The sequence below is a fragment of the Ahaetulla prasina genome, chromosome 12 (genome assembly GCF_028640845.1).
Source record: "Ahaetulla prasina isolate Xishuangbanna chromosome 12, ASM2864084v1, whole genome shotgun sequence".
Classification (NCBI taxonomy): Eukaryota; Metazoa; Chordata; class Lepidosauria; order Squamata; family Colubridae; genus Ahaetulla; species Ahaetulla prasina.
In genome coordinates, this window is record NC_080550.1 from 15508148 (window position 1) to 15526558 (window position 18411).

Below are 18411 nucleotides of genomic sequence, written 5' to 3' on the forward strand. Positions count from 1 at the left end.
ACAGAAAACCACTGACAGTGATGACTCATCAATCAGATGGGTCAATTCAAGGGAATTGGAGAAGGGAAGACAACATGTATTGAGAGTCACATCTGTGGGGTCTTACAGATGAAAACCAACATAGTTAATTGCATACATAACCTGTTGATAATCAATGCAGAGATTGCAGTCCAAATATAAGATCTAAAATGGGCAGCTAACAACAAAAACGTCATCAAAAAAGCACAACAAAGAATTTTCCTTCTCAACTCAGAAAGCTCAAACTGCCCAAGGATCTGCTGATCCAGTTCTACAGAGGAATTATTGAGTCTGTCATATGCACCTCTATAAGTTTCTGGTTTGATTCTGCAACCCAACAAGACAGACACAGACTTCAGAGGATAATTAGAACTGCAGAAAAAAGCAATGGCTACCAACCTGCCTTCCATAGAGGACCTGTATAGTGCACAAGTCAAAAAAGAGGGCTGTGAAAATATTTACAGACCTCTCACATAGTGGACATAAATTGTTTAAACCCTACCCTCAAAACCACGTTATAGAGTACTGCAGACAACTAGACACAAGAACAGTTTGTTCCTGAATGCCATCACTCTGCTAAACAAATAATTCCCTCAACACTGTCAAACTATTTACTAAGTCTGCATTACTATTCATCTTCTCCTTCCACTTATGACTGTATGACTCCACTCTCCATCACCCATCTCCTTCCACTTATGACTGTATGACTCCACTCTCCATCACCCATCTCCTTCACTTATGACTGTATGACTGTAACTTTGTTGCTTGTATCCTTATGATTTATATTGATTTGATTGATTGTTTCCTGATTGCTTATTTGTACCCTATGACTATCATTAAGTATTGTACCTTAGAATTCTTGATGAATGTATCTTTTCTTTTATGTACACTGAGAGCGTATGCACCAAGACAAATTCCTTGTGTGTCCAATCACACTTGGCCAATTAAAAAAAAATCTATTCTATATGACTGGGCAGCTTTTATTCAGCTACACTGCATTGATGAACCGTTCTGTGCTAGAGTTTGAACCAGCTGTGGTTTCTGAACGGTGCTCAAACATGGAAGTAGTCTGCCAGATGTTAGTAAGAACATGATCTGCCGTTTAAGTATGCATTTTATTAAAATGTACTCCCCCCTGAGAGGGGTTTTGTTTTCTTTGTGGTGTGTGTGTGTGTTTAAATGCTGAATTAAACAAGCTTCAGAGTGGTCCAGTATGCTGGTGGTTTGTTTTTTTTTAACATTTTTGTGTATTTTGAGCTTTTCTCTGATCCTAATCCCTGGGTGTCCTTTTTTTTTTGGTACAGTATTTAATATGGTTAGAAAGCCCAGATGCTTTTAGAAGAAGCTAAAGGCAAGAAGGGGGCTGACATAGCACTTATTGTTCAGATGAAAAGGGCTTATTTGCTTTTATTCCAAGCCCAAATGAAGCCTCTGGTTTGTATGCTCAAAGGAAACTTGTCGTTTCATCTCAAGAAGCCCAGATACAGCCGGCCTTGATTCAAACTAGACCCTATTCTATTCTGAACGTTACACAGAGACTCCGCAGATGTCACTACACAGGGACATTTTGGAAAATAAAGGGATTGCAAGCGATTACTGCATTAAGCCCTAATTAGTAAATTAAAGATAATGGCTTAGATGTGTGGTTAATGTTTTGTGTTCAGGTTTTTTTTTTCTTTCATGCCTGAACAACTGATAGTAAACACTTTCATATATCTGCGTCTTCCCCTTCTGATGCTTCTACAGGCTTTCTTTACAATGGCATTACCAAACCCAGTAATATGGTTGAGCTACATTTTAGATGTTAGGGGAAATATTTGATGATTTTTTCACATGCCTACTGTGGATGCGATCGTTTAAAATTAAAGATCTGGTGTAAAAAAAATTGTACAATTCATTTATCTTCTTTAATTTCCCCCTTTCACCTTTTTTTTATTCTAAGGAGGATAATTGTAGGAGAAGAGCAGGCGGAGCTAAATGTGTCATCAGATTAAAGTCGTTACATTGCCACAAACATCCAAGTCCAACCTCTCCTGAATTCTCTTGACTTTTATCTGTCTCCAATTTAGTGTTAAACTTTAGTTGAGTAGATTAGCAATAGCAATAGCACTTAGGCTTATATACTGTTTCACAGTGATTCACAGCCCTCTCTAAGCGGTTTACAGAGTTAGCATATTGCTACCAACAATTTGGGTCCTCATTTTGCCCACTTTGGAAGGATGAAAGGATGGTGAAATTCGAACTGCCAACCTGCAGGCAGCTGGCAGTCAGCAGAAGTAGCCTGCAGTACTGCACTCTAACCATTGCACCATTTATATAAGCTTGATATAAATCTTCTATGCTGCTACTTAATGGATGGTCCTGATTCTTTACATCTGACATGTATAAGGTTTCCCTTAGAACAGTAGTTCTCAACCTTTACAGTGCTGCGACCCCTTTAATACAATTCCCCACAATGTGGCGACCCCTTTGATACAATTCCCCATGATGTGGCGACCCCAACCGTAAAATTATTTTCGTTTTGAATTTATCGCGCCTGAAGCCAGATTAGGCTAGCGATTGGGAGTGATTGCAGCTGGCTTGAGAGGGAAACATCAGAGCAAAGATTTCTCTCTTTTTTAATTCATCGTGCCTGAAGCCAAATTCAGCTAGCAATTTGAAGAGCCTGCAGCTGGCTTGTGGAGTCAACCATTGGAGTGCGATTCTTCGACTCGCAAGCATACTTCCCATATTTCCGATGGTCTTAGGCGACCCCTGGCAAATCATCATTCGACCCCCAACGGGGTCCCGACCCACAGGTTGAGAACCGCTGCCTTAGAATGTATTTTCTTATGTTTTGTTAAGAATCTAGAACCATGATAGGAACTATTATAGAAGGATCTGCATCTGGTCAGCAAAATAAGTTCTGAAGTTATTTTTCTACGGCAAATCTGCTCCTATGATCTGCCCAACAGTTCACACATTATTAAATATAGCTTGTTGTCCAGGTAGAGTCTGCTTTTTGAAGCTTCTGAGATTAGAAAGTGAGAAATATCCATTTTATGTGCTAATTATACAGTTCAGATGAACAACAACTGAGTAAATTGGAGCTCAGTTAAATAAAAAAAAATATTATTGGAATATCTGATGAAGTAGGATGCTTTAAATAATGCTTGACTTATTTTTTTTTCCCTTTATATTTCTATTTATTTCTGGTACTTTTCAATTAATAAGAACTGTTAAAAAAAGAAGTTCCTTTCGGGTAGACATATCAAATGAAGATAAACCATATTTACAGGCAATAATGTTTCTTTGTAGCCCTTCCGTCAATCTTCAAAAATGATACCCTTACTAAAAAATCTAGTAGTGATTGCCAGGTTGTTTAAAGAATTAGGAATTGGATTTTCTTTTCTTTTTTTTTTTTTTGTACTATGGAAACTAGTTATATGAATGTACAGTATAAGGCTTAGTTGGAAATAGAGACGAACTAGAGTAGCTAAGATTATAAAGATTTTACTCAAATCCAGGAGGCTACCACTATCTTATCCAAATCCACAAGCTATTACTTCGTCAGGTATATCTGACACCATGCCTCTAAAAAGAATTGGGAATTTAATACTATACCACTAGCTATTTTCCTAGTAGATTCCCTATCTAAGGATAGCTTCCCAGCATTTTTGACCTTTGGTTGAAAATTACATCAGTAGGGAAGCCAAAATGCCTGAAAAATTACATTTAGGTAAAATCCTAGATATGCAGGAGGGTTTTACCATCGAGGTAACTCATGTTATGGCAGTGTCAGGTAGACTTGAAAAGATACATGACCAGATGAGCTAATTGTACTTTATTGAAAAGAAGAGGGAGTCAAGCTATTCTCCAAAGCCCCTGAGGGCAGGACAAGAAGCAATGGGTGGAAACTGATCAAGGAGAGAAGCAACTTAGAACCAAGGAGAAATTTCCAGACAGTGAGAACAATTCATCAGTGGAACAACTTGCCTCCAGAGGTTGTGAGTGCTCCAACACTGGAAGTTTTTAAGAAGATGTTGGACAACCGTTTGTCTGAAACGGTTGTAGGGTTTCCTGCCTAAGCTGGGGGTTGGGCTAGAAGACCTCCAAGTTCCCTTCCAACTCTGTTATTCAATTATAAAGTTATATTAATAGAAACTTGAAAATCTGAAAGTACAATTCTCATCCCATCTCCTTTACAGCTCAAGAAACCCAGAAGAATTTCTTCTGAGTTTCTTGTCCTGGCCAGTATATAGCTGTGGAATATGTTGTCTCACTTATCTAACTGTTCCCAGTGTCTTTTTCCACCCGTCTCCAGATCATTCTCACATACGATTACAGATGGATTTTTTTTTTTTTTGCTTCCCAGCCCAAGATAAGGATACATTTACTTTGCAGACTGTGAGAAAGTCTCCTGTTCTTTTAATTGTGTCGGAAAGGATGGGCCGTCATTGTGGACTCCAGAAATGATAAATGCTTTATTGAACTAAGATGTGGTCTTTACTGCCCTCCGAAGGTAGCAAAAAAGCTCTGTTTAAAAATATCAGTTTAGATCTTACATTGGGTCACCAAAAAACCCCTCCAAGTGTCTGTCCAAAAATTACAGCTTTTTTTTTTAATGAGTAAAATGAGCCCTCATGTCTGCTTTACACTTTTGAAAATTTTCCAACTAATACAAAAATTTATGTTTTTGAGCAAGTTATTAAAAAAATATGACATCCTGAGAATTCCAGATATTCTTAGATTATTGTTTCCAACCTACGGAGACCATCCAATCTTGGTCATTCTAGTGAATAATTTATGAGGTGTCTTTATCTTTCATTTATATTATCGTCTTGGGAGAGAAACTAGCATCTTGTTTCAATGGTCTGTTAAGCTTTTGTTGCGTGCTACATTTCTGAAATGCTGAGCTTAGAATAAACATAGAGAACTAATTTTGTCCTATTTGGTTCGTCTTCTCACTCTAGGAAACCATTTGGAGTCTTTAACAAGGGATGGACTTATGGAGCATTGACATCTTGATTACGGAAAACCTGTGAACTTTACAGAGGATTATAGTATTCCTGTTTCCTTTTGTGGTGACCCTTTGAGAAAAAAGGGAAAAAACTGGGGAGTACTCTGGTGCCTATACATTAACCAAAAATGAAGGAAGATCATTGTTTACATGCTACCCTCCTCTGTCTGGGAATGCTGTGCTGCAGCTTCGTTATGGCAACAGACAAACTAAACCACTCAAGGCCATCATTGCATGGTCATCACGAGAAAGGGAAGGAAGGGCAAGTTCTCCAGAGGTCAAAAAGAGGATGGGTATGGAACCAGTTCTTTGTAATAGAAGAATATACTGGACCGGATCCTGTACTAGTAGGCCGAGTAAGTTATTTTGTACTTTTTTTGTGCAACACATGCATTGCTTTTTTCCTCTTCTTAGAAACATGTTATGGTATGATTTGGCCATGAATAAATCCTGGGTATTCTTCAAACAATAAAACTTCTTCAGGATCCCAACTAGATCGTTACCGGGATCAGAGGTTTTGTCTTTGGAACTCATCTGGAGCCCATCTTCAGGAGACAGAGAGAAGTTCCCTGAAGATGGACTCCCGCATGAGTCTAAAAACTTGGAAGGTGAAACCTCTGGTTCCAGTGAGCGACCTAGATTGGATCCTGCAGCATTATCCTGAGACCCATATATTTGTCTTCATTTGATAAGACCTCTCCTATCCAGCTGAGATTAGAACGGATTCATTTAGCTGTAAATCCAGCCAAACAACTATCCATCCTTTGCTTTTAAGGTTAACAGTTAGCTCTGTAAGATGGTGAGAATGGTGCTACAATACCCAGATGAAAAGCTGTAGCTGGCCATAAAGCTACATACTTTATGTAGCTTTATTTATGCTTTAGGTAGATTCATTTATGCTTTCCAGAGTTGGTTTTTTTTTTGCAGGCAAGGAGGAAATGAAATTCTTAGGCAGAGATGTGGATCATGCGGATACATTTAAAATGTGTTCCATTAGCATATAGCTTGTTCAGTTTGTTTAAAATGTTATTTGTCTAAGGAATTTAGTCAATGGACTCAAATCTGGTTTGATTGCATGGCCATCCTGATTGTTTTCCTAGATATACCATATATTCTCTTTCTTCTTGTCTTTTTTTTGTCCTTTTTTTAATGAAGATGTCATAAGCTCAAGCAAACTCAGCTCCGTGCAAGGCATTCATTGCACCATCAAAACTTCCTGTGCCACTTTCTAAGTTGAAATGAATATGATATTGACTTTAACTGTAGCTTCTGGGCTTTGTTGCCTTGTTTTATGGTTTGTAATGCTCTTTTTGTCTCTGATTAAATGTTGCTTTTATGTTCTGCATTCTAAAATAGCTTATACATTTAATTGAAGGAGGGGAGGGACGGATTTAATATGTAGGGCACTCACCTAAGATCAGATAATATATTTCAAAACTCATTTTCATTATTGAAGATGATTCTAATATGATTTTAACTAATCCCCAAGCTAATACCATTGAATTTGATCATGATGGTTGTATGGAATCTGAAATACCTTTTCAAATTCCCCAAATTTGGAATGTAATCATAAAGATTAGGCCTTTCAAAATGTAATTATTCTTCCATTTTTACACTCCTCCGAATTTTGGGATACATTTTTTCCAATCAAAACACACATTCAATTAAACATTCCCCTTAAGGAACACTGGATATAACATTGATGCTAGAATGACAAATTGCAGAAGAAACCCAAACAATAAATTTAACCAGATGATGACCACTGCCTTGTAAATGCTTCAAAAATATCAGTGTTAATGATATATGTGTGTGCATGTGTGTGTGTGTGTGTATTTCCCAGCTCCACTTTTTCAGATGAACTGAAGATTAATTCATTTATTGCAATAGGAATTGACCAACCAACATGTCATCTAAATTTGACATATTGGATTGAGATTTGTGGTGTTGTTGTTAGTTGCAAAGTCATATCTGACCCATCGCGACCCTATGGACAATGTTCCTCCAAGTCTTCCTGTCCTCTACCATCCTCTGGAGTCCATTTAAGCTCACGCCGATTGCTTCAGTGACTACATCCAGCCACCTCATTCTCTGTCGTCCCATTCTTGTTTTGCCCTCAATCTTTCTCAGCATTAGGCTCTTCTCCAGGGAGTCCTTCCTTCCCAATAAGTGGCCAAAGTATTTCATTTTCATTTTCAGGATCTAGCCTTCTAAAGAGCAGTCAGGGTTGATCTCCTCTAGGACTGACCGGTTGGATCAACTTGCAGTCCAAGTCTTCTTCAGCACCATAGTTCAGAGGCCTCCATTCTTTGGTGCTCAGCCTTTCTTATGGTCCAACTTTCACAGCCATACGTTGCAACTGGGAAAACCATAGCCTTGACTATACACACTTTTGTTGGCAGAGTGATCTCTGCTTTTTAATACGCTATCTAGATTTGCCATAGCTTTCCTCCCCAGGAGCAAGCGTCTTTTAATTTCTTGGCTGCAGTCCCCATCTGCGGATTGAGATTAGCTGGCCTAAAGTCATCCAGCCAACTTTCATGCTTAATCTAGGACTAGAACTCAACAGTCTCCTGGTGATTGGCCCAAATTCACCCAGCCAGCTTTCAGGCTTAAGATGGGACTGGAATTCACATTCTCCTGCTTTAATTTACCCCAAAATACTGCATGGATGCCATTACTAGGACTTAAGAGTAACTTTACAATATTAGCATAGGGTCTGAACAAGCAAGCTAAATACAACAAGGTAAATTCAATCAGTAGTGGGTTCCTCTTACCTTCGCTACCGGTTCACAAATGGGAGTGTGCTTGCTTCGCTCATGCGTGGTGCTTCTGCACATGCGCAGACCTCTATGATGACGTCCGGGTGAGTGGGCGGATCCTCCCTCTGCCACCACTACTGGTTCGCCTGAACTGGGACGAACCCATAGAAACCCACCACTGAATTCAATACATTGGCTTAATCTGATTAACTTGATCCAGAAATTAGAAAAGCTCAATAAAGGCAGAACGATATAAGCAAAACAGGACGTTAAAAATGCATAGACTTAAGGTAGAACAAAAAGCAATATGCAATGATTTTTTTTTTAAAAAAAAAGCCAATGTCCCAAAAAAAACCCTTTCATTATTCTAATTGTGATTACATGAATGCCAGAGCTGCTAAATTAGGTATGAATCCTTGATGGCACCTGCTATAATATATGTTCAAATCTCTGACATATTCATTATTTGCATGAGCCCCACTGTTGTTATGCTATCAAGTAGTAGGACAAGTCATATTTGAATGATCTAAAATCCCTTTTTTTAGAGAACATTGGAACGTCTACTAAAATAGCCTGACATGGTGTGATAAATCAAACCAGCTGAGCATTCTTCAAGCTTTAAATAGGATGAATTGTAAGGAAAGGAAAGATGGCCTTAATCTTACGTACTGTCAATGGTGCTGAATGCCTTTACTGTTGTTGGAAATTTAAGTGGCAGGATTCTGATTTCATTTCATGCATTAATTGCTTTAATGCTATTCATTAAACTATCACAATGGGCATTAAGTATCTATGAAATGAGAGATTAGTTGAACTCAATGGGTGGTTCCCTTTGTTGTAGCTCCATAATGGGCAAATCAATCTTTTTTTTTTAAGTACACAATCAAAAATCTGTTAAATAGAAAATCTTTCCTAAGATATTACATTCCTCTTTTTACTCTTACAAAATAATAATCAGCTTTTCCTTTCATGTTTTTTTTAAAATCCAAATGCATTTTAAATCCACCCCCACAATATACTTTGGACCCATTCATGTTCTTTCTAGATTGCATGAAACTATTTTCTACTTACATCCATTTTGATGTCTTTAGAGATTCAATGTATAAGTTAGTGTAATAACAAACAACAAAATAACAAAATAAAATGAAGGGGCATTTAAAACCTGTCCATTACTCTCTAATATATGTTTACTCTTAAAAAAAAAGTTTATTTAACCTCTTCATTATAACAACACTAACATTTTCAAGGCAATGTGATGACTAAGAAGTATTTAATAATAATTTCCCAAAATCTATCTTCTATCTTCTAATATATTTCGGAAGTATATTTGTGAGATGGGCATCAGTTTTTTTAAAAAAAAAATATGCCCACATCATATAATTTGAACTTATTTTATTATTGTAAATTAATGAATCCATTAATGCTTTTAATTTTATTTTCTGTATTATACACATCCTTCCTGCTTTCTGAATTGAAAAGAAAGCCATCATGCGATGAGTTCTCTAATGTTATTGTGTTGTGTTGTAAACCACCCTGCCAACAAAAGCGCGTATAGTCAAGGCTATGGTTTTTCCAGTTGCAATGTATGGCTGTGAAAGTTGGACCATAAGAAAGGCTGAGCGCCAAAGAATTGAGGCCTTTGAACTATGGTGCTGGAGAAGACTCCTGCAAGTCCCTTGACTGTAAGGCAATCAAACGAGACAGTCCTAGAGGAGATCAACCCTGACTGCTCTTTAAAAGGCCAGATCCTGAAGATGAAACTCAAATACTTTGGCCAACTAATAGGAAGGAAGGACGCACTGGAGAAAAACCTAAAGCTGGGAAAGATTGAGGGCAAACGAAGAATGGGACGACAGAGAATGAGGTGGCTGGATGAGATGGCTCACTGAAGCAGTAGGCGTGAGCTTAAATGGACTCAAGAGGATGGTAGAGGATAGGAAGGCTTGGAGGAACGTTGTCCATGGGGTCACGATGGGTCGGACACAGCTTCACAACTAACAACAACAAAACCACCCAGAGTCTCTGAGGTGGGATGGGCAACGTAGAAATAAATAAATATAAATATAAATAAATAATGGATTTGGGTTGAAATGTAGCAAACCAGGAGGGCAACGGACCACTAGAGTAAGAATTATATAATCAACAGACATCTTTCTTATTACTGTAGAGCAGGGGCGTCCAAACCTGGGCCCTTGAAAAGTGGTGGACTTCAACTCCCAGAATTCCTCAGCCAGCATGAGCTATAAATATGAGCAAGTTGCTGGCTGAGGAATTATGGGAGTTGAAGTCCACCACTCTTCAAGGGGCCAAGTTTGGACATCCCTGCTGTAGAGTTTCCATCCATAGGAATTTAACTTTTCTTTCTCCTTCTTATAGAAAAAAAGAAAAGACGGTAATCTATGTATCCTAAAAGTTGAAGAAGAATATTTTGGGAAAATGTCAGAAATAAAGGCAGTCTTTAAGTTACGACCAAAATTGAGCCCAATTTTTTGTTGTTGTTAAGTGATACATTTGTGAAGTCCATTTTGCCCCATTTTACGACCTTTCTTCCCACAGTTGTTAAGTGAATCACGGCAGTTATTAAGTTAGTAACATGGTTGTTAAGTGAATCTGGCTTCCCCATTGACTTTGTTTGTAAGACAGTCGCAAAAGGGGATCATATGACCCCAGGACACTGCAACTGTCATAAATATGAATCCGTTGCCAAGCATCCAAATTTTGACTGTGTGACCATTGAGAAGCTGTAAGTGTGAGAAAGAGTCTTGGGTCATTTTTTCCATTTGGCACAACGGTAGCCTTTGTTGCCTTTGGAGACTGTATGTGAATATATTTTTTTTTTCATTTTGCAGCTTCACTCAGATATCGATTCTGGTGATGGGAACATCAAATACATTCTCTCAGGTGAAGGAGCGGGCATTATTTTTGTTATAGATGACAAATCAGGGAACATCCACGCAACAAAGACACTGGATCGAGAAGAAAGAGCTCAATACACATTAACTGCCCAAGCTGTGGACCGACACACCAACCGGCCCTTGGAACCACCCTCAGAATTCATCGTCAAAGTCCAAGATATCAATGACAACCCTCCTGAATTCCTTCACGAAAATTATCATGCCAATGTACCAGAGAGATCCAATGTGGGTAGGTAACACAAACGTACACTATTATCAGTAGTGGAATTCAATTTTTTTTACTACCAGTTCTGTGGGCGTGGTTTGGTGGGCGTGGTGTGGCTTGGTGGCCATGGCAGGGGAAGGATACTGCAAAATCTCCATTCCCACCCCACTCCTGGAGGAAGGATACTGCAAAATCTCCATTCCCACCCCACTCTGGGGCCAGCCAGAGGTGGTATTTGCCGCTTCTCTGAACAACTCAAAAGTTCCACTACCAGTTTTCCAGAACCTGTCAGAACCTGCTGAATTTCACCCCTGACTATTATTTGCTTGCTAGGAAGAGCGATCAGCCAGAGGGAAATGCAATTTGTGTATAGTACCTTGCCTTGGATATCAAATCAATTGTGATAGGACTAGGCTCCATACCCCTTTCAGACAATGCTAAGGATTCTCCAGCTGATATAAAAGATTTCCCATCTAAATTATCTGAGAGGAAACCTGAATGGATTTCTTCCTGATAACACTGGCTTCTTACATGCACGGATAACAATGCTTTTCCTTTTGATTGTAAGCAGTCTGAAATGCTATCTAGGTATAGATTTATATGTTCATCTAAAGCCCTTTATTCACTGGCAAAAAAAATAAAATAAAAATAAAAATCCCAGAATGTTTTAAAATTCGAACAATGAGAGTACCTGGCTTCTATTTTTGTCATCTAAAAGCTATACTGTAAAAGGAAAACCCAAGGGGGAAGAGAAGATGAGGGAGGGAGGGAGGGAGGGAGGGAGAGAGAGAGAGAGAGAGAGAGAGAGAAACCACAAGCTAAGTTGCAGCTTTTATTGTGACCACCAGGGATGAAAAGGGCCTCTGGTGGCTCAGCAGACTAAGTCTGTCTGTTATTAACACAGCTGCTTGCAATTACTGCAAGTTCAAGTCCCACCAGGCCCAAGGTTGACTCAGCCTTCCATCCTTTATAAGGTAGGTAAAATGAGGACCCAGACTGTTGGGGGCAATAAAAGTTGACTTTGTATATAATATACAAATGGATGAAGACTATTGCTTAACACTGTGTAAGCCGCCCTGAGTCTTCGGAGAAGGGCGGGATATAAATGCAAACAAAAACAAAAATTTCAACAATCTGTACGAAACAGTTCTTCTGTTTATGAGAAGCAAGACACAGCTAACTGGGGACTTAAGAACAAGTTTTGGAAAGTATGCCAAACTTCTAGAATTCATTCCTGGCCTTTATTAATTCATTCCATCCTGGCCTTTACTAATAGCTCTCTCCTTTTTATTGGTGTACGACCTTGAGGGAGGAAAGAAAAAGACTTAGAAATGGAGAAATCAGCAATTTCCCAAACTGCTAACCAACTGCTTCTCCTATTACAACTCTGCAGCAGACCATAGATCCTTTGGAGCTTTTCTGTGCCTTCTCACTTGCAGCAATTAATGGACTAATTTGCACAAGCTTGCATGGTAGCTACAGGGATTCAAAAATATATTCTCTTGCGTTTGGATGGTGTTCAGGTAACGACAGCAAGAGTTGTCGAGAGTTTGTAATCTCTTTAATGCCCCCTTAATTTAAATGGAGATTTGATTCAAGACTCTTTTAGAAGCTGCACAGATGTACCAAAAATAAAAATAAAAAATCAGACCATTTCAGATCAAAATGGGCTGGATCCTGCCAAAGGTTAAAAACAAAAGTTGCATTATTATTTTTTTCCCCAATGGCATCTTCATTAGATATGTGCAACATTTGGTTCCAAAGCCAGCAAATGTGTTTTTGGATCCAAGCAATGCACACAGCCAATCAGGATGGCATTGGGGGGGATTTTTAATGGACTGTTTCTTAGCCCCTGACCTTCTCTGGCTCATCTTCAAACTCAGTCTCTCTTAGGTTGGCTTGTTCCCAACACCAGATTTGGGTCTCTTCCACTTGGTTTGGGGAGCGTGATTCTGCTGACAATGCACGGGCATCATTTTCATTATTTTTTTCCAGCATTCCATTGGTTGGAAAGAATTAGAACAACAGCTGTCCTTAAACCAATCCCACTTGTGATTTTTTTTTTCTTAAACAAATAACAGTCTTTATGGGGCGGAAATCATCTCTTTTTTATCCATAAAGAAAACAAGCAGCAAAATTTTGCATGCGCATCTATATGACTCGGATCATAATTAAAAAGGTTCTCCCTGCACATATGTTCTAGTCATTCCCGACTCTAGGGGACGATGCTCATCTCTGCTTCAAAGCTGAAGAGCCAGCGCTGTCCAAAGACGTCTCCGTGGTCATGTGGCCGGCATGAATGAACGCCAAAGGCACACGGAATGCTGTTGTTCTGTCCCCCCTTCAACCACAATCAATTAGAAACGCAAACTGACTAGATGTGCCAGCAATTTATTCGTGCTGCAGATAACAATTCTGGCAATGAACCTACGAGTCCTTGCCAAGTCCTCTTATCTATCAGAGCGACTGCAGTCTGAGCTGGAACAATCCCAAAGTTCAGAAGGAAACAAAACAGAATCCAGGAGCCAAAGTACAGCCAACGTTTTCAACAGTCAATTGTTTGTTTGTCACAAGAACTAAAGGGCAGCCCCTCCTGCTTTTATATCCTGTGGGGTGTGGCTCCGTGACTCAGCACTCTCTAGGCCTGCCCCACCCTTTCTTTTGATGTTGCAGTTTCTCTTGTCTGCGATGCAGGGGGTAGTGGGGGAGGTGGTCCAGCAATGACTGATTGTCAGCAGCTGAGTCTTGAGGCATGGCCTGAGAGGGAGGAGATGCAGGAGACAGAGGCCTCGTCTGGCCTGCCTCTGGCCTGCCTCTGGGACTGGAGCGGAGCCAGAGAAGGAGGCTCTGCAGAGGGAAGCCCTGTCGGCTCTTCCCCCTCGCTCCCTGAGTCACTTTCTGCCAGGAGGCCAGGTTCGAGGTGGGGGTGGGGAGCGAAGACACAGCAGCTGTTACCTTCCCACCAAATGTGATCCCCATTTTTCTCCTTGCATTTTTTACCTGCTTTCGAACTGCTAGGTTGGCAGAAGCTGGAACAAGTAACGGGAGCTCACCCCGTTACGTGGTGCTAGGGATTCGAACCGCTGAACTGCCAACCTTTCAATCGGCAAGCTCAGTGTCTTAGCCACTGAGCCACCACTTAATTATTAGCTTGCCATAATTAGCTGGCCAATCTCAGCTGATTATACTGTGGTCTATATTGTTCCCAATAGTCGCTTTACATTTATCCTATGTATATCATGGCAGTGTTTCGGTATCTGTTACAGTACTGGCTGACTAAGGCTTTTACACAATACAAAATATAAAGCATCATTTTAAGTGTCCTTTCCAGTCAAATAAACTCCCTTTCCAATAAAGTAATCACCCATGAAACATGCAGAAAAATGCTGAACGAATCACTGCATATGCAACAAAGCTCACAGAGCTGGATTGCTTGTGGGGTAGTTAGTCATAGGAACCTTGTCTTTAGCATGTTGGGTGAATTAAGCAATCATTTATTTCTTTCGATATAGCATATTATAGCAGAGGGAAGAGACGTGGCTGCTTTAAGGTGCTGCAGGCAGATGCCATGTTCACACTTCCGTGCACTCCAAAGCACTCTTAGAAATTGGACGCAAAGAGCTGCACAACCCTAAAATTAATACTCCAAATCATAATATTAACAAATTGCAAGGAAGGGAGGGGAGGAGAAGTGCATTTAAGCAAATAGAATTAACTCAGCTGTATACTCCAAAAAAATTAATTGAATAGAGATCTTCGGTAATTTGTACAGCCTTTAGAATAACCACTGGTGGCTTGCTAGTAAAACCTCTTTTAAAGAAATGAAATGTGGATTTTCCAGGGTGCAATTAGTAAAGATACTCTCTCATATGTTTCTCATTGTCCGCATTGAAAGGTGAAGTTGGCACTGTACTTAACCTGAAATTTTGGACGTGGGGAACAGCATAAAGGTAAAGGTTTCCCTTGCACATATGTGCTAGTCGTTCCTGATTCTAGGGGGCGGTGCTCATCTCCATTTCAAAGCTGAAGAGCCAGCGCTGTCCGAAGATGTCTCTGTAGTTATGTGGTCGGCATAACTCAATGCCAAAGGTGCATGGAACACTGTTACCTTCCCACCAAAGGTGGTCCCTATTTTTCTACTTGAATTTTTTACGTGCTTTGGAACTGCTAGGTTGGCAGAAGCTGGGACAAATAACGGGAGCTCACCCAGTTACGCGGTGCTACGGATTCGAACCACTGAACTGCTGACCTTTTGATCAACAAGCTCAGCATCTTAGCCACTAAGCCACCGCGTCCCCAGGGAAAAAAGCATAGGTATATCTAAATATATGTATCTGTTCCCTTTTCTGTTTGCAGGTACATCTGTGATTCAGGTGACAGCCTCAGATGCGGATGATCCTACCTATGGAAATAGTGCGAAACTTGTTTACAGCATTCTTGAAGGCCAACCATATTTCTCTGTAGAGCCACAAACAGGTATTAATCAACCATGTGCTAACTGAAAGGGAATTTCAGAATAGAAGTGAGAAGCCAGCAACTTTCCAAATTTATTTGGTTTATACCACCACCCATTGTTACACACATGACCCTGTAATCCAATTCTCCTTGGGCTACAGGTTCAATTCATGATCACTGGCTTTAGTGGGTATGGCTAATTACCTGAAAGAGATTAATAGCACTAGTAATTAGGCTTATATACCACTTCATAGTACTTTATATCCCTCTCTAAGTGGTTTACAGAGTCAGTCTATTGCCCACAACAATCTGGATCTTCATTTATTTTATTTTATTTATTTTATTTAATTTATTTATTTTGTCGAATACATATTAAACAATACATGTACATATAAGCATGAATTGAATACATAAAAAGAATACAATTAAAGGGAACATTAGGACAGGTACAGTAGGCACGCTGGTACTCTTATGCACGCCCCTTACAGACCTCTTAGGAATGGGGTGAGGTCAATAGTAGACAGTCTTAGGTTAAAGTTTTGGGGGTTTTGGGATGAGACCACAGAGTCTGGTAGTGCATTCCAGGCATTAACAACTCTGTTACTGAAGTCATATTTTCTGCAATCGAGATTGGATTGGTTCACTTTAACTTTGAATCTATTGTGGGCTCGTGTATTGTTGTGGTTGAAGCTGAAGTAGTCTTCATCTTACCGACCTTGGAAGGCTGAGTCAGAATTGAACTCCTGGCAGTCAGCAGAATTACCCTGCAATACTGCATTCTAATCACTGTGCCACCACTAAGTTTCCTTTACGTGTCCCAAATATGATAATCAGAAGGTAAACCACTGATTTTAATAACAATAGCAACAACACGGAACAACAAACCTTACAATGTGTTTCTGTTTGACCTGTAATTTGCATTCAGGCCTTGGATTTATTTTAGAGAAAACAATGCCTTTGCTTGATTTAAAGTAAATGCACCTTCTGTAAATGAGAAGAATTTGATGCTTTTTTCAAGCTATAAATGATCTCTAATGGAAATTATACCTACATCCTAGTATATGTGTTTGTATGGGTTTATAAAAGAAATGTTCAGTGTCTAAACCAGCTGCTTAAAAACACTGACAGTATTATAGCTTCCAAACTTAGATATTTTCAAATACAGCACATCTGTCTGAAACCCGCACTGCATATCGGACATCAATACAATTGAACTTGTCTAGAAATATTTCACAAGAAGAGTCCTCCACTGCTCTGCTCGCAAGAAAATACCTTATTTATTTATTTATTTATTTATTCACAACAAAATATATAAGCATCATACAAAAGGTTATATAATAATAATAATATATATAAGCATCATACAAAAGGTTATATAATAATAATAATAAACATATATATGAGTAAATATTAGGAGGTATAAGCATATATATATATATATATATATAGGTCTTTGGTTGTTCGGGTTTTCTCCCGTGTAAAATTGGAAGTGTCTTGGCAACGTTTCGACGAAGTCTCATTCGTCATCTTCAGGCTTCAGCTTCGTGCTTCTGGGAGCAATGTGTGATCGCAGCTGTTTCTTCCTTTTAACTGCTAGTGGGGGTTTGAACTGATTGGGTGGGAGCTTGGCTGTGCTCTGATTGGATGGGGATTTTTCTGTGCTCTGATTGGCTGGGGGTGTGTCCTGTGTTGGTGGGGGCTTGGTTGTGCTCAGTCTAGTCTGTGCTGCAGGGGGATTTGAGCTGGTGAGCTGCATAGCTGTTGTTTGGCTTTGTGGTCGTGCTACATCTTCATAGTGGGTGTCAGTCTGCTGCATGAATGGATTGGAGGGTTTGAAATGGCTAATGTTGCAGCTGCGGTCTGGCTTCTGGTCCTTGGTCGTGCTTCATGATCAGTGTGGGTTTGGGTCTGCTTTCTGGGTGGATGTGTGGTGGTGACATCCTGTGTGGACCTTGTGAGTGTGGGTCTGGTGTCATTCCTCGTGTTAGGGACTCGTTTGTCAATAAGAGCGGGTTTCCAAATGGCTGGTAGGCGGGAGGTGTCATCTCGTTTGTTCATGCTGTGTGGGCGTTTTTCTATCTCAATGGCTTCTCTGATTATTCTGTTGTTAAAGTGTTCAGTTTTGGCGATAGTTCTGGTCTTTTTAAAGTCAATATCATGTCCTGTGACTTTAAAGTGTTGGACCAGGGAAGAAGTTGGTTCCTCTTTTTTGAATGAGTTCTTGTGTTCTTCAATGCGTGCACTTATTCTTCTGTTGGTTTGTCCAATGTATGTGGTGGGGCAGGCGGTGCATGGGATTTCATATACTCCTTGATTTTCTAACTCAATTTTGTCTTTGGGGTTTCTTAGGATGGTGGATATTTTCTTGTTTGTGCAGAATGCTGTCTTGACGTTGTGTTTGTGGAGGATCTTGCTGATTCTGTCTGTGGTGCCTTTTATATATGGGAGGAGGGCTGTGCCGTTTTCTTGTTCTCTGTCTTGGATTTTAGTGGGGGTTCTTTTGGATTAGCTTGGTAATCTTATTTGTTTTGGAATCCATTGGATGTTAGTACGTTAGTGAGAGTGTCTAGTTCGGTTTTAGGTGTTGTTCATCAGCTAAGCATTTTGTTCTGGAGATGAGTGTCTTGGCTACGGAGTTGATCTGTGCTGGGTGGTGGTGTGAGAGTGCGTGCAGATAGCGGTTTGTGTGTGTTTTCTTCTGGTAGATGGTGTGTCCTAGCGAGCCATTGGGTTTTCTGTAGACTAAGACATCCAGGAAGGGAAGTTGGTTATTAACTTCTGTTTCCATGGTGAACTGTATTTTGGGGTGTAGGCTATTGAGGTGTGTGAGGAAGTTGTCAAGTTTTCTTTCCGTGTGGCCAGATTATGAAGGTGTCGTCTACATATCTGAGCCAGAGTTTGGGTTGTGATCAGATTTTTCTAGAGCTTGGGTTTCAAAGTGTTCCATGTAGAGATTGGCAATGACAGGTGAGAGGGTGATCCCATGGGTGCTCCTTCTATTTGTTTGTATTTTGTCCATTATAGATGAAGTATGTGTTGGATAGGCAGTGGTTGGTCAGA

General features: G+C 39.9%; 1 protein-coding gene across 4 annotated transcripts in view; it reads left to right on the forward strand.

Moving 5' to 3' along the window:
• Positions 1-18411, forward strand: part of CDH11 (cadherin 11) — a 172050-nt gene that overhangs the window by 105862 nt on the left and 47777 nt on the right. For all 4 annotated transcript variants that reach the window (XM_058155072.1, XM_058155075.1, XM_058155074.1 and 1 more), the window contains 3 exons: positions 4971-5373; positions 10626-10920; positions 15253-15372. In XM_058155072.1, the coding sequence (XP_058011055.1) occupies positions 5146-5373; positions 10626-10920; positions 15253-15372 (643 nt within the window). In that variant the 5' untranslated portion in view covers positions 4971-5145. The remainder of the gene's footprint in view (positions 1-4970; positions 5374-10625; positions 10921-15252; positions 15373-18411) is intronic.